This window comes from Sus scrofa, chromosome 7, assembly GCF_000003025.6.
Source record: "Sus scrofa isolate TJ Tabasco breed Duroc chromosome 7, Sscrofa11.1, whole genome shotgun sequence".
In the NCBI taxonomy this organism is placed as follows: domain Eukaryota; kingdom Metazoa; phylum Chordata; class Mammalia; order Artiodactyla; family Suidae; genus Sus; species Sus scrofa.
The window spans coordinates 114,917,542-114,934,799 of NC_010449.5; the positions used below are offsets into that span (position 1 = coordinate 114,917,542).

The following is a 17,258-nucleotide window of genomic DNA, read 5'->3' on the forward strand; positions in this document are numbered from 1 at the left end:
TATTTATTTATTTTTTTGCTGCATGGTGTGGTTTTAGAGGAGTAATGGAAAATGAAGCTGGAGAAATAGGTTGAGATCCAAGCTTCCAAAAGCAGCAGAATACACATTCTTCTCAAGTGCATATGGAACATTCTCTAGGGTAGATCACATTCTGGGCCACAAATCAGGCCTTGGTAGATTTAAGAAAACTGAAATCATATCAAGCATCTTTTCTTACCACAACACTATAAGATTAGAAATCAATGACAAGAAACAAAAAACTGCAGAAAACACAAACAAGTGGAGACTAAACAATTTGCTACTAAACAACCAATAGATCACTGAAGAAATAAAAGAGGAAATGAAAAACTACCTAGAGACAAATGACAAAATTATCTAAAACCTATGAGATGCAGCAAAAGCAGTTCAAAGAGGAAAGTTTATAGCAATACAAACTCACCTCAGGAAACAAAAAAAATCTCAAACAAAAAAGCTAACCTTATACCTAAATCATCTAGAGAAAGAAAAGCAAACAAAACCTGAAGTTAGTAGAAGAAAAAAAACCGTAATTATCAGACCAAACATAAATTAAATAGACAAGAAGAAAACAATAGAAAAGAACAATGATACTAAAAGCTGGTTCTTTGAAAAGATCGACAAATTGACAAACCCCTAGCCAGACTCATTAAGAAAAAGGAGAGGCCTCAAATAAATAAATTAGAAATGAAAAAGGAGAAGTTACAATGGACATTACAGAAATACAAACGACCATAAGAGACTACTACAATCAACTATGCCAATAAATGGACAACCTAGAAGAAATGGACAAGTTCTTAGAAAGGCATAATCTTCCAATACTGAAAATATGAAATAGAAAATATGAAGAGACTGATCACAATACTGAAATTGTAACTGTGATTAAAAAACTTGCAATAAACAAGAGTCCAGGACCAGATAGCTTCACAGGCAAATTCTATCAAGCATTGGAGTTAACACCTATCCTTCTAAACCTATTCCAAAAAATTTCAGAAGAAGGAACACTCTCAAAATCATTCCATGAAGCCACCATCACCCTGACCATCAAAGATGCCACAAAAAAAAATTATTGGTTAATATCACTGATGAATACAGATGCAAAAACCCTCAACAAAATACTAGTAAACTGAATCCAACATTACATTAAAAGGATCATATATCCTGATCAAGTGGGATTTATCCCAGGGAGGCAAGGATTTTTCAATATCTGCAAATCAATCAGTGTAATATGCCACATTAACAAACCGAAGAATTAAAACCATGTGATCATATCGATAGATGCAGAAAAAGCTTTTGACAAAATCCGACACTTATTTATGATATGTCTGCCCTCCAGAAAGTGGGCATAGAGGGAACCTATCTCAACACATTAAAGGCCATTGTGACAAAGCCACAGCTAACATCATTCTCAACAGTGAAAAGCTGAGAGAATTTCCACTAAGATTAGGAATAAGACAAGCATGTCTACTCTTGCCACTTTTAGTCAACATAGTTTTGGAAATCCTAGCCATGGCAATCAGAGAAGAAAAACAAATAAAAGGAATCCAAATTGGAAACGAAGTAAAACTGTCACTGTTTGCAGATGACATGATACTATACATAGATAATCCCAAAGTTGCTATCAGAAAACAACAGAGCGAGTTCCCATTGTGGCTCAGCAGTTTGCAGACTGACTAGTATCCATGAAGATGTGGGTCTGATCCCTGGCATTGCTCATTGGATTAAGGATCCAGCATTGCCATGAGCTGTGGTGTAGGTCACAGACACAGTATGGATCCCGCGTTGTTGTGGCTGTGGCATAGGCTGGCAGTTATAGCTCTGATTCGACCCTTAGTCTGAGAACTTACATATGACACAGATGCAGGTGCAGCCCTAAAAAGCAAAAACAAAAAACAAAAAAAAAAAAAAAAGAAAATGACTAGAGCTTATCAGTGAATTCAGTAAAGTTGCAGGATACTAAATTAATACAGAGAGGAGTTCCTGTCATGGCTCAGCAGAAACGAATCTGACTAGCATCCATGAGGGAGCATCCCTCCCTCAGTGGGTTAAGGATCCGGCATTGCCATGAGCTGTGGTGTAGGTTGCAGAGACTGCTTGGATCTGGAGTTGCTGTGGCTGTGGTGTAGGCCATCAGTTACAGCTCCGATTTGACCCCTAGAATGGGAACCTCCATACGCCGCAGGTACAGCCCTAAAAAGCAATAAATAAATAAACAAATACAGAGACATTTCTTGCATTTCTATACGCTAACAATGAAAGGTCAGAAAGAGAAAATAAGGAAACAATCCTATTTACCATTGCAACAAATACCATATGATCCAGTGATCCTACTCCTGCGCATATGTCCAGAGAAGACTATAATAAGAAATGATACGCGCACCCCAATGTTCCTGCAGCACTATTTACAATAGCCAAGACATGGAAGCAACCTAAATGTCCATCGACAGATGAACAGATAAAGAAGATGTGGTACATACATACAACGGACTATTACTCAGCCATAAAAGAATGAAATAGTGCCATTTGCAGCAACAGGGATGGACCTAGAGATTATCATACTAAATGAAGTAAGTCAGACAGTGAAAGACAATCATTTGACTTCACTTATATGTAGAATTTTAAAAAGGATACAAAGAACTTATTTTCAGAACAGAAACAGACCACTGACTTTGAGAACAAACTGTCCAGAGGGGACAGTTGTGGGGAGGGATGGACTGGGGGATTGGGATTGGCATATGTACACTGCGGTATATGTAATATTTGGCCAATGAGGATCTGCTATATAGCACAGAGAACTCTACCAATATTCTGTGATAATTATGTGAGAAAGAATCTGAAAAAGAATGAATGTGTATGTATGTATAACGGAATCATTTTATTGTACAGCAGAAATTATCACAACATTGTAAATCAACTACACTTTCATAAAACTTTAAAATAAAAAATAATTGAATTAAAAATTTGAAAACATTATTAAAATATATAATCAGGATTATTCTGGTATAGATTGATTTAGCTTCCCATTGCTAAGTTACGTTTCTGACCAGTAGTGAATTGGTTTTAGGAATGGCAAGTATTCATTGCGGTGATACCAGAGATACTGCTCTCTGTTTTTTTTTCTCCTTCTTTTTCTCCTCTCCTTCCCCCCTCCCTCCCCATCACTTAGCCTAGTTCCAACTATGTTGGCTTCACAGCAGGTTGTCCCTGTGAAGTGGGAAAGAGAGTGGGTTGCTAGTAGCTCTAGACTGACATTCCACTTTGTTCTTGAGATTTCAGAGTACATATCCAAACCTGGCAAGAGGACACTGCTAGAATTCTATGCCTGGGTCACATGCCCACCCTGGACTAATCACTCTATTTATGACATTGAAGCATTCTGATCAGCCTGGGTTTTGTGTTCACTCTTATCATAGAGAAGGTTGGAGAACTTGATTGACTGCCCTAGGTTTGGTGGAGAGGCTGTTCTTAATTGAAAAAGAGTTATTCTTTGCTAAAGTAAGAGGAAAAAGCTGCTGGGCAGACAAAACCAACAAAATTCTCCAGCTGTTCAATATAAGAAACATTTTAAAAATCACATATTACCCCATCATGTTAACATAACTAATCAGTTACTATTTAACACTCATTGTTCATTCATATACCTGCATTTATAATATGTAATTTTTAATTTTTGTGTTAAAAATGTAATGTTAACTGTAGTGTTTTTATGTTATTACATCAAAGTAATTTCTTTAAAAATTAACATAGGAAAAGAGCATAGGGACAGTTTATCAGAGTATCATTATAGTCTTGTGAATGAATGGAATTTCACCACAAGCATCCCTAGCAGCCATCTGTTAACTACTGTTCCTTAAATTAAGACAGTAGAATTTTTTTTCCCTAGAAGGTTTATTATAACTGTAACTACCTTGCTTCTTCTTGATTCTTCAGCCTGTGGAGAGTTGTCAAATCTGAATTCTCCCAGCTATCTTCATTGGCAGTTCCTCTCCTTCTTCATGCTTTGTCGCTTCCTCATGGTGCTGACATCTTTTGGACAATCATCAATGGCAATTTCAACAGCAAAGACTGGAAGATGAGATTTGAAGCAGGTACTTTCGTTATTACCTTAAAAATTCTCTCTGGGTCACAAGGGAAACCAGATGTCCAGCCAAGACATCTCTTTTTGGCCCTCCTTTTCCCTCCCTTTTTTTTTTTTTTTTTCCTCCCTTCCTTTTTAGAAGGTGTTGTCCTGTTTGCTAGGGTTTTTTTTTTTTTTTTTTTTTTTTGTCCTTTGCCTTTTCTAGGGCCGGCCGCTCCCACGGCATATGGAGGTTCCCAGGCTAGGGGTCGAACTGGAGCTGCAGCCACCGGCCTATGCCAGAGCCACAGCAACGCGGGATCTGAGCCGAGTCTGCAACCTACACCACAGCGCACGGCAACACCGGATCGTTAACCCACTGAGCAAGGGCAGGGACGGAACCCGCAACCTCATGGTTCCTAGACGGATTCGTTAACTACTGAGCCACTGTGGGAACTCCTTGCTAGTGTTCTTTGGTGGCTCCGCTTAGTTGAACTTCCTCAATAACACAATTTTTCAGAGTGGTCCTTAGATAGGTTGACCCTGTCCAGGTTTGTCTAGGATAGGTCTAGTTTATGCCTGTTGTCCAAGTGTATTCGTTAATTGTACCCTTGTTTACCCTCAAATGCATCCTGGCTTGAATGATAATAGGTTACTTGCATTAGAATACCTGCTGGGAATATTTGTTAAAAATGCAAATTATGGGTCCCATCCTAAACCTACTGAATCAGAATCACAGGAGGTGAGGCCAGAATCTGTATTTCTCACAAGTTCTCCAGGTAATTCTTTGAAGTTTGAGAAGCTCTGCTGTTGTACTCTTGACATTGAAGCATCAGGGACCAAGTTTGGTGCAGTGATGGGCATAATTCCTAGTGCTTAGAATGGCAAGTTCTCAGAGGAACATGGTAAGGCAGGAACCTGATGTGTTCTCTTGGCCTTACATCTGACTCATTCTTAACTCTAATCCACTGACACTCCCATTCTCAGCAGGCAACAAGCAGGGTTGGCATATCACAGTGTGCCTTTTCAGAATGATTCCATGTATCTGTATATTTCAGTGTCTCAAAAATCTCTCAGAGAAATGCAAGTTCCATCAGGTGAGTTAACTATTATACTTTGAATTCAGTTCCCTAATATCTAATCACCTCGAAGAGTTCTTTTTAATGCCCCATGAATCTCAGGGGCTGATAGCACATGATGTGGTATGAAATTAGGGTAAAATTTTCTAGCAAAAAACTACGTGGTATTGGCAAATTTTGTAGGCAATTTGAATACAAATAAAGCAGATAACTATTTAACTATGCTCTTTCATTACAATTTAAGGATTAAATTACTGCCAAATTAATCTGAATCACAGCTCTGATTATGTTGCTTTTCTACTAAAAAAAATGTAATGGGTTTTTAATGACTAGAGCATAAAGTTCAGACCCTTGACTTCACATTCGAAGCTTCCTCTGGTCTAACTGCTAGTGTCTGCAGCCTCATTTCCCACTCTTCTTTCTACACATACCATTGCTATGTCTCTGTTGCCTCCTGCTTCCCTTCATCCATGTATTGGCTATTCTGTGCTCTCCATTTCAAGTGCTCTTCCCTTCAAGGTCCCATTCAAATGCCACCTCCACCCGAAATGCCCCATGGAGTTCTACTTTTTTGGTCCCCTTGGCGGAAAGTCATTTTTTTCCTCCCTGATCTCCTGCAGCATTTTGTTTCTACGTCGTTATTGACATTTACGGCCTTTAATGTTACATTTGGTTATAGTTGTACCCATCTTGCCTCTTTTACTTCACTTGACTTTGAAGTAAAGACCTGTGAATGAGTCACATATTAGTCTGCTTGGGCTGCCATAACAGAGTAACACAGACTGGATGGCTTAAGTGACAGTATTTCTCACTGTTCTGAAGGCTGGAAAGTCCAAAATCAATGTTCCAGCCTATTTAGTTCCTCAGTGAGACCTCTCTTCCTGGCTTGTAGATGGCTGCGTTCTTGCTGTATTCTTATGTGGAAGAGAGAGAGACAGAGAGACAGTGAGCTCTCATCTCCCTTCTCTTATTATAAGGACGCAAATCCCCTAATACAGGCCCTAGCCTCAAGACCTCACCTAAACCTAATTATCTCCCAAGGTCCCACCTCCAAATGCCATCACATTGGGAATTAAGGCTTCAATATATCAATTTTTTTTGGGGGGGACACAAACATTCAGTCCATGACAATTCATTTTTGCATTTACTTCCATCTCCCCCGAGTACCTAGAATGTCTTTTAGCTATATAGGATGTGCTTACTATATATTTTAAAAATAAGTGAATCAGTAAATTTAATGAATAAGTACTATATGTGCTGGGTGTGACGGAAGCAGTAAAGAGTGTAAAAGTAGATTCCTATTCTCAAGGAGCTCCTAATTTAATTAATGAGATCAAATATAAACATCTATGATGTTAAGAAAATATAAAGGTATAAATATAATTCAAGATCACAAAAGGAACGTCATATCACTATATATGAATACACAAATGCCATGTGTAAATGAATAGTATAGAGTAATAGAGTTCCTGGGATGGAAAGGCACTCTAGAAAGTCAGGGTGACTTTACAGATAGTAGAATTTCAGCAGCAGGTTCTTTAAGGATGGAAGAGTGCCAACAAGCAGAAAAGATTAGAAAGAATATTCTAGGCTGCTGGAACAGCTTAAGTAAAGTCCTGAAATGTCTTTGCGTGGGCCTATATTGCTTCACTAGCTACTACACTTTTTATAAACTACATTTTAAGAGTGGCTAGAATAATGTAACAAATTTATGGAATAATTATAAATCTATCAAGTAAGGGTGCATCTATTTCATGGAGGAAAAACATGGCTTCTGTAGTCCCAGGAAGACTGGCTGTCAGGTTGCTTCATGACATACTAAGACCCTAGAGCCAGGCCTGGTGGGCCCCTCCCATCTCCCTGTGTGTTCTGCAGAAGCTCTATAGAGTGGACAGAGAAATGAGCATGGAGGCATTTTGAAGAGTGTGAAATGTGGCTGGAAGTTAAACAAAGGTAAAGACCATTAAAAAAATAAAACCCAGAACTAAATCAAGAGTGCCTGGCAGAAAAATACTGTGCCGAGTAGAAATGGTCTCTGCTGCACTGATGAAAGAAAACACTTGAGAAGGTGGCATTAGAATTTCCTTTTGGTATTTAAAATCAGTGTGAGGGGGCCCAGAGTTAGCTTTTAATCTATGGGCTCAATTTTCAGACTGTTTAAATAAATGCCTTTCTTTTTTTTCCCCCTGTTCTCTGCCTTTTACATTGCAGTGGAAAAAGTGGCTGTAATTTGTAGATTTCTGGATATTCACTCAGTGACCAAAAACCACCTGCTGAAATACTCCCTTGCACATGCCTTCTGCTGCTTTCTGACAGCTGTGGAGGACGTCAACCCAGCAGTGGCTACAAGGGCTGGTCTCCTGCTTGACACCATAAAGAGGCCAGCATTGCAGGTAATGTCCCTCAGATGTACATTATCTGCTCTTGGGCTGGTTCTCTGCTCTGCTCTACTAATTCATTGAATTATTTGTCACATAAACACATAAAATACTGTGATGATGATAACAGTGGAAATTCATAAATTGGGAAAACCACACCGTATTAACAGACCTCTTGTTTTTTACATGTTGATTCTTTCTTTTCAGTCTTTGTCCCTATGCTGATATCACTTCTGGCAGATGTAATTGTAAATTTTTTTTGTGTGTTGCAGATTTTTAAACTAGGCTGATTTATCTAATACAATTCACCTGGCTCCTGGGCTGGAAGCTCTTGTCACTGAGGCTAGATGCTAAGAGAAATCAGATGAATCATAATATAAATCAAGCAAAACAAGAGAAGGTTAATATGCTACTGAAATGAAATACTACAAGTTAAAATCAGACAGATGTGAATTATGAGACCTGGAGAGAGTTGTTTATTTATCCTATATGGCCACCTTTATTTAATACTTGAAGAAACCAAGTCTCAGAGAGATAATGGGACTTATCAAAGAACACAGAGGGAATTCATGGGAGAACCAAGACTAGAACCTCCAATGTCTTGATCTAATGTTTTTCCACATTTATTATTATACTGTTATTATTAAAAGTAATAATAATGGAAAGAGCTAACATTTGTCAAATAGGCATTGTGTTGCTGGGACAGTGTATTAAAACTGTCCCATCATGCATTACCTTGTTTAATCCTCACAATAACTTCAGTGTGTTCCCATTTTACAGACAGAAAAGCTGAGGGTTAGAAAGGTTAAGTAACTTTTTCAGAGTCACATGACTAATAAGCGGCAGAGCAAACTCAGATCTGACTCATAATAATGTCCATGTTCTTAATTGTGTGTGTGTGTGTGTGTGTGTGTGTGTGTACACAGTATCTCTAAACAGTGTAAGAGCTCTTCCTATGAAAAAGACTAAGAAAGGGCAAACTATACAGGATCTGAAAAATTATAGAGTTAGGCTGCTTATGGGCCCATAACTCCCCATGTGAAAATTCCCAGTTGTCGGAGTTCCCATCATGGCTCAGCGGAAAGGAATCTGACTAGCATCCATGAGGACGCAGGTTTGATCCCTGGCCTCGCTCAGTGGGTTAAGGATCTGGTGTTGCCATGAGCTGTGGTGTAGGTCACAGACACAGTTCGTATCCTGCATTGTTGTGGCTGTGGTGTAGGCTGGCAGCTGCAGCTCGGATTGGACCCCTAGCCTGCGAACCTCCATATGCTGCAGGTGCAGCCCTAAAAAGACAAAAGACAATAAAATAAAATAAAATAAAATAAAATACACCAGAAAAATCAGTAATATTCATTTAGTTCAGATTTCTGAGTCAAAATTCAAGAAATATTCAACAATTATGAGAAGTTCCTCTTTTGCATTTTTTTTTTCCTACTGAAAGTGCAATCAGGGAGTTTTCTTGTGGCACGGAGGGTTACAGATCTGGCATTGTCACTGCAACAGCTCGAGTCTGTGCGGTGGTGATGGTTTGATCCCTGGCCTGGGAACTTCCATGTGTCCTGGGCGTGGCCAAAAAAATGCAGTTGAAGATTTCAGTTGAATCATTCTACATTATAATTATGGATTGAGGAGGTTGCCTTATTTCACTGACCTTATTTAGTGCATTTACATCTGACTTTTTGTTTTTTGTTTTTTTTTTACCTTTCCCCAGGGTCTGTGTCTTTGTCTTGACTTCCAGTTTGATACTGTGGTTAAAGATCGACCCACAATATTGAGCAAGCTTTTACTTTTGCATTTTCTTAAGCAAGATATTCCTGCTTTGAGCTGGGAGTTCTTTGTGAACAGATTTGAAACGCTTTCTTTGGAAGCTCAGCTACACTTGGATTGTAACAAAGAATTTCCTTTTCCTACAAGTAAGCAAAACAAAGAACTTGCTTTAAACAGTCATAGTTCCTATTCTTGTGATTGCTGGATAAGCAGAAGATACTCTGTGTGTAGTTTGATTTCCCATTTTAAAGGATACCTTGACTCCATGTACTCAGTTCATCAAATGTTTATTGAATATCTGCTGTGGTAATCTGCAGGTTAACTATTTTCTGGTCTTCCAAAATCAAAATTCTCATTTATTTGCAGACTGATGAGAACCATTTGTGACTCTGTGTTCCTTAAATATTATTCAGTCATCATGTTCATAATGTTTGTGAGCAATTTTGTGAGATTTATTTGTACTTAGTAAATTTGCTCTTCCTGCTTATTAATCAGTTACCTGTGGCTCTAAATGGATGGGAAAAAGACTTTCTTCACACAACTATCTACCCAATGATAACAAAGTTGGATAATTTAATCTTATAATCTAAATAAAAAAGTGATAAGCGATAGTTATAATAGATAATAACCATGATTTTTTAAAATATAAGGCTTATCATATATGGAGAGAGATGAATGAGACATGTATCCATGGAAGACGGTTTTAAATGTTGAAAATATACACAAATGGATTTTTTCAAACTAGTTGTATAACATGGCTAGTTAAGGAGAATGATAACTTCTCATTCCTTTTGCACAGCTATCACTGCTGTGAGGACCAATGTCGCCAATCTCAGTGACGCAGCATTGTGGAAGATCAAGAGGGCTCGTTTCGCAAGGAACCGCCAGAAGAGTGTTCGTTCTCTGAGAGACAGCGTGAAAGGGCCTGCGGAATCCAAGAGGGCGCTCTCCCTTCCTGAGACACTAACTTCCAAAATCCGTTGAGTATATTCTTCCATCCTTCTTTTAAGTCTGTTTGATGTCTTCTGAGGTGGACATGTCTTGCTGAATGTTCATAGAGACTAGTGTATTTAGCAAACTGAACTCCTTCAGCAGGTTTGGCATTCACATTCCCTAGAGGGTAACCCCAGGTGTGAGGGTGCCCTGGGTGGCTTTTCCCAGTTGCTGGTGATGCGAAGTCCTGATCTAGCAGTAGCTTATTTTGAAATATAGAAGACAGCCAGTCCACTGATGCTTGGCAGGAAACACGGAAGAAGCATTTGTTCCTAAGTTCTAGAATATGAAGGTTTCTACCACCAGTATTATAACCTAAAATCTTCCTAGATGAGACTTTGACAAGACCCATGGCAACTAAGAGGACAAAGTGGAAATTTGGAATGCATTTGCCTTTTATGCATGACAGAGGCAGCCAACAAGTTCCCAGAAAACCAAAAGCGATGGTGTTTTTGAGAAAGAAAAATCAGGCTGAGGAAAAGTTGAATGTCTGCCCAACTTCACCAGATAATTTGTAAATAAAAACAAATGTCATTGCTGACTAAAAAAAAAGACCATATATACTTGTTTTCTAAAGGTCTTTCTTTATATTGCAATACTTTCAAAGAAAACAAAAAAGTTATCAAATGACTAGATGAACTCTAATGATTACCTATGGCTCATGAATGACAAATAATTAAAAATGCATAACTAAATCACGGTATTAGTGACTGAGTACATTAAATATATTGCTAACTTGTAACATTTATTAAATGACTTAATTTTTATGTAACTGCCGTAAAGTTAATAAAATAGCACCATAAAACATGTTTTTATCTTGCCAGAAGCTGGAATGTTCGCTTTTTCATTGGCATTTCTTGGAAGACAGCTTTATGTAACATAACCATTTTTAATCATAAATATGATTTTATTTTGTTTATTGCATTTTCCTCTATTTTATGACAAGCTATAGAAATGTGGTATTTTGAACTTTGGAAGAGTCAGGGAAAGCCCTTTAAGCAATCAATAACCCAGCTTTTCAGAGAGCAAAGAAAATAACAGATGGCCATTTAATAATAACCTCTAGCAATGCTAGGCCCAAGTGAAACTGAATCAGGTCCTAGAAACCATTACCTAGATTAAATAAATTATAATTTCTATGTGAATTTCCCAGATATTTTTTAACCTAACCAATCAGTTTGGGATATAAAGTTTATTTATTGTTATTTCTTGTTAATTGATTGACATGAACATTTTAAAGATTAAGAATTGAAGTCACATTGAAGAATGTTCTTTAGATTCAAATAAAACCACCAAGCTTTTGTGACGTAAACATCTTGTATGTGATATTAATTACAGATAAGAAAACTAAACTAGCTCCTGCTATCCAGTGCAATTAGCACTGAGTGTATTTTCTAGGCTCAAGTTGTTTTTAATGCTTATTTAAATAGAGTTGTTGTTGATTTTTAAGCTATGAGGTTGACCAGGCATGAGCAGTCTGCTCCAGCTCTCGGTGGGACACCCGAACAGACGCCAGGTGGGTACTTCTGACGTTGAAGGGCCGTGTGCAAGTGTCTATCACAGGTGGACCAGATAAAAGATGCGGTGTCTCTAACTGGACCAGAGTGATATACCTAGGATTTGGAAAGCTTGAAGAGTCTTAATCCAGATGCTCAAGTGTTTGAGCCCCTGACATGGCAATTCTTTCCATCTTAAAATTGGCAGATGACTTTTGATCCTGTTAACTTATGGTCCAGTAAGAAGCATCATTGTTACCCGAGTATGCACTTTTCCCCCGAGAGCAAATATGACTAGGACCATACATAGTCTTATATTTGTATGTGTATTTACACATAGAAATATTATGTTCATATATATCTGCCCTGGGAAAAGCATTTCATTTACATTTTAAAAGGTTATACATTCGAACCACCATCATTCACTCATCCCCTTAGCCATTTTGATTCTTTGCAACTCTTACATGCATTTCTGTCTCTCAGAGAAAGGAGGATTTCCATTGTTTAGAGGACCAGAGGATCATATTCAGCTTGGGCAGTATAACCATCCTTTGATGTTCTTGATAGATTACTGTTTATCATGAACTATCTTAAAGGTTCAAGGGACACTAGCAAGGCTATTACAGACTGAACATTTCCACACACATGATATTATACTTGTTGAGCTTCTGATTACCTGCTTATTTCTCCAAAACAAAGCTGATAACTACCGCCTGTGTATCATGCTATAGAATGTTTGTTTTTCACCTAAGAATAGTTTTAAAGTAAACTTTTCAGAATAGTACTGATATTCTCAGAAGCAAATTGTCAAGTAAAGAGACTTTCAAGAATGTGTTATACAAACGATGCTAGAAAGAGAAGCAGTTAGGGGTGGGTGAGAAGAGAGAGAGCTCCAATATCATGAATGCAAATGGAAGATGTTGGCCAAAGTGTATTTTCTCTTTTAAAAGTAATGAGAAAAAGGAGCAGCAAACACTTGGCAGAGTCCTTCTACCTTGTTTTGAGCATCATGCAGGCTTCAACTGAGCTGGCATTAAAAAAAAAAAAAAAAGAATAAAAATAAGAACTTCTGATCCTGAGCTTCATTAAAAATGAATTTTTTAAAAACGTGAAAATCATCCATTCCTCCTTCAGTTAGGTCTTTTTGAGATTGATCTTCTGCAATTTCATAAATTACCTGTATCTTATCCTATCTTTTCTTTTTGTCTCAAGACTTAGTTGAAAAGCTAATCTTTAATTTTTATTACCCATAAAAATTTTGACAATCCAAAAGCAGAGGTCTTCTCATATCCCTTTGGAAAAACATGTGCATGTGTTTCTTGAAGTTAGGAAAAGCCATCAGGCGTCTAATTGTCCCACGAAAAGTGATCAGATGGAAAAGGGGCAGATAACAGCATCGTTTAAATTAAATATAAAGCTAAGGCTTCTGGAATGATAATTACATGACAGTACCACAAACAAAATTTGCTTAGATTTGGAAACAGATGGCTCAGATTTTAAGGCAATTTCAAATTAGTTTTTTATTTTTGCATTATTATATACTGGACACTGCATGTTTTAACTTGAAAGCAAAAACATGCCAGGATAATCATAAAATTGTACAGAGTAGTTTAAGATAGTAATTAAATGGAAACCGAAGAACTTAACAAACATACTTTTGTTTGGTGAAAATAAGAGGTCTCTGTGCAAGACCTCTTATTGATTAGGCCTGAAATAAAGCAGATGTCCTTTAATTATGCAGCAAGACTTAATTTTAGTTGCTGTTTAGGCTGAACTTTTTGGTATTGGATTGACAACGTATGGTTCTCTGATCTTAGCTTTTACGTATTGCCCAGAGCAAATTTTGCAACAGAAAAACACATATAGAAGGTAAACTCTGCAAGGACTGAAAAGTTGCATTCTTCTGTGATTTTTGTGAATCAAATCAAAACTGATGAAAGTAAAATTCATAGACTATCATAGCTGAAACATGAGAGGTATGTTAACATTCTCATTTTGCACAAGAGGAAATTGAGGTTCCCAGAAAGGAACACGTTTCACAAGCTTATTGGTGATAGATCTGGATACTGAAAAATATTGAAATCAAACCCAGGTGATCATGGGGAACTTATTTATATCTCATTCTTCATTTCTTTGGGTGAATAAATAATAGTAGGTATATAATGTTAATAATAATAAAAATAACACTTCATATATGTATAGCACCTCATTGTAAAAAGTGTTTTAATGCAAATTATCTAATTTAGATTTAACAATTCTGCATATATATAAAGTATTTTTTTCCACTTTATATACAGATAGGAAAACTGAGGTCCTGAAGGACTAAGTAATTCTACTTATACGAATGATTTGCTCAAGATCACATATAACTAATTAGTTAGAGAATAATACTTGAGTCCAGGGGATTTGATTTGCTTTCTTTCCACTAGAGCTACCTCTCAGTGCATTGGCCTTAGAGTACTAGGGACATGAGGACACCGGTCTTATTAGGGAGTTGCCCTGGGCATTCAAGCCTGCTACAGTGTGACTTAAGCCCATGAGTATTCAGACCAAAGGATCTTCCCAATTAGGACTCACAGATTGGTCCAGAGCTATCTTAATGTCTAAAGGGGCATGGATTCTTTTGATTCTACTCCAGCCTGCAGAGAAATCCATCCCTGCATTTGTGTCAACAAGAGAAGGTGCCCAATCCTGGGCAGCACTGGTAAAATGCACTTGTGTTTCCTGTCTCCCTCTTAGTATCCAGTCTGGAATTCCAAATTTCTTCTCTTTGGACTCTCTCTTTCTCTGTAGAGGTGGTTTACAATTCATGTATTCACTATCTTTCGAAATGCCCACTGATCATTAAGATCCAGTAAATCAAAGAATTCGATTGCTTTTACAGGAATACCTTTGTCAGAAATGATAGTTTTGAGAATGACACTTTCTGTTGAGTAAATATTTACTGGGAACCTGCTGTATTGGGAAATATGAAGAATGTGAAGATCAAAAGTTTTTATACTCTTAACTTGCTTATAGTCAAGTAAGGGAGATTAAAATATGAGCTCAAGTAAACTCTCATCCAGAGTGAAAGTGATCATATCAAATGCAATGGGAGGAGTGCTGGGGGCAACAGATAAGGTCTTGTGGACAAGTGAGTTCTCAGCCAGGCCTAGACAGGTGGATAGGAGATAAACTCATTATGACAGGATGTGGGATAGAAGAGGCAAGGGCAGGGATGGGGAGCATATGAGGCTATGCGGTTAGTAATGACCCCAGCTTTACAGCCCTTCTGTAGCTGTGTGCACACAAAACAGAACTGCTGTGAATGAAGCTTTAAATTGAGTTAATGAGCCAGGGAGGTCAGTGAGGCGGTGTAGTTAGAACTGCTAACATAATAAATGCAATCTCATTTATAGTGTCTGGTCATAGGCTTCTCTAGACCAAATGCAGAGTAAACTCATGGAAACTTCCTGCCACTACCTAATTGTTACTTCTTTGCTTCACGGAGGGGTCAGTGAGTCAGCCTACACAGAGGAATGTTCTCTGTTTTCGTACCCACTTCCTTGCTGTTCATCAGTTTCTCTCCTACGGAGAAGAAAAGATCTGAAATATTTATTTGAATTCAGTGCATGTAAACATTTACAAATAACGAGCATCTACTATATGTCAAACACTGCCCCATATACTGTGAGGGATAGAAAACTGGATAAGACACACACTTGCCTTCAAGGACTCTTTATTCTTATAGAGGAAATGTGGCAAATGAATAAATAAAAAGTACTGCCTTGCATAATAGTTACTTGCCACATTAGTGTTGGAAGACGCTAAAGGAAATTTTCCTCTATTCTTCACTTTCTCCCACACATCTTCCCTCCTTTCTTGTTTTTAGAGATTTATAGAATTTAGGGATCACAAATACTGAGAGGAGAGTGGGAATATTAATAAGAATGGCTTCTGTGGACCATATCTGTAGGATAAAATTGGGCATGGGGGTGGACGACCACTTTGCAAGTTGACGAGGGCACCATGAGCAAAGACACCAAGGTGGGAAAACGCTGGCTCCATTCTGAGATCCAGGAGTAGCTGAGAGTGTAAGATGTTGAGCATGTGGGGTGGAGCAGTAGGAGATAAGTCTGGAAATGCAGATCCTGATCCTGCCTGGTTTCAAATCATCTGAATAAATAAAATTGTATTATACTATAGCATTTCAATCAGTTGTGCCATTCTGTGGACAGACTGTGATGGGCCCAGTCCATGTTAAAGTTATGATAGGAGGAGGCCTGCCTCCACAATAATAAAGATTTTTATATTTCTCATTATAAAAATAGTTAAATCGAATCTCTTAACATGTTAAATCTATATAGTTAAAACAGATAGGAATTTCATAGACTAGAACTCAAAAATAAGTGTTTTAATTATCACGCCTTAGAGAAAATATTATAGGGATTTAGTTTTAAAATGGAAATTTTATATCTTTTACATATAACTAAAACAGTAATACTGTCTTTATCAATAAGTACATTTCAGCTTTCCTAAGCTATTTTTCCTTAGGGATTTGAATAGATAACTTTTCTTAATGAAGAGTGGTGCCAATCACATGCTTATACTATTTTCAAAAAAATACAATATATAAAGCACAGACTTGCAAAGCCCACACATAGAGGGGTAAATTATTAGAATGAAAAGAGATTTTTTTTCCCTTTATGCAAAAAGGTTCCATTAACTAGTTCTTTTTCAGTACATTTAATGGTTTGTTAAAGATCACTCATTACTGGCTGTTCAGGGAAAGCAAAGAGCAGCAACCTTAAAGCTAAGAACTAAAGATCAATGAAGGTGAATCTAAAGTGAGATAGGGCACTTGTGAAATGATATTTAGTCATTAGGAAAATATGGTTTGATGGGGAAAGCTAATGTTAGACACTTTTAAATGAATGTCTACTTGCCATGAGGTGAAGAGATGTGAAATATTTGAAATTGAATCTGATGGTTTACTTTCTAGACTTGAACTAGACACAAGGAAATGGGGAGCCCGTGTCTTAGGTGGAGCTCCTTTTCTTCTGTTTGAGTTCCTAGACTCAAAGGGCTATAAAACAAAGGCGTATCTCCTCAAACGCTCCTCAGTTCTGTTTTTAACTTTGGGGCTTTGGAGTCAAGCCAGTCTGGACTTGGAGTGACTGAGCCAATGGAGTGATGTGTGCTGTCCTAAACCTTGCCCCCAGAGCTAAAATGAATTGAGGAAAGAAGCTGTATCATCATAACAACCATCATTTGCTGCTACAATAACACTGGACCCTGCAGGGCACCTAACTTCTCACATGTGTCCCATTCTTGGCCCAAGCTTGCCCAGAGCAATAATCTCCTGCTAGTTGTAAAGTAACACTCCGAAGAAAAAAAAAAATCTAGATTAAATATTTTTCAATACTGAAAAGATGGCTCTCTAAACTTTTTTTTTTTTGCTTTTTAGGGCCGCACCCAAGGGCATATGGAA

At 37.7% G+C, this 17,258-nt stretch overlaps 1 protein-coding gene across 15 annotated transcripts in view; it reads left to right on the plus strand.

The window, feature by feature from the left end:
- UNC79 (unc-79 homolog (C. elegans)) overlaps positions 1-17,258 on the plus strand; it is a 262,072-nt gene that overhangs the window by 151,269 nt on the left and 93,545 nt on the right. For 11 of the 15 annotated variants that reach the window (XM_021099643.1, XM_021099645.1, XM_021099642.1 and 8 more), the window contains 5 exons: positions 3,946-4,103; positions 7,363-7,544; positions 9,244-9,445; positions 10,099-10,278; positions 11,743-11,808. In XM_021099643.1, the coding sequence (XP_020955302.1) occupies positions 3,946-4,103; positions 7,363-7,544; positions 9,244-9,445; positions 10,099-10,278; positions 11,743-11,808 (788 nt within the window). The remainder of the gene's footprint in view (positions 1-3,945; positions 4,104-7,362; positions 7,545-9,243; positions 9,446-10,098; positions 10,279-11,742; positions 11,809-17,258) is intronic. The other 4 variants (XM_021099633.1, XM_021099640.1, XM_021099641.1 and 1 more) reach the window with 1 other exon arrangement.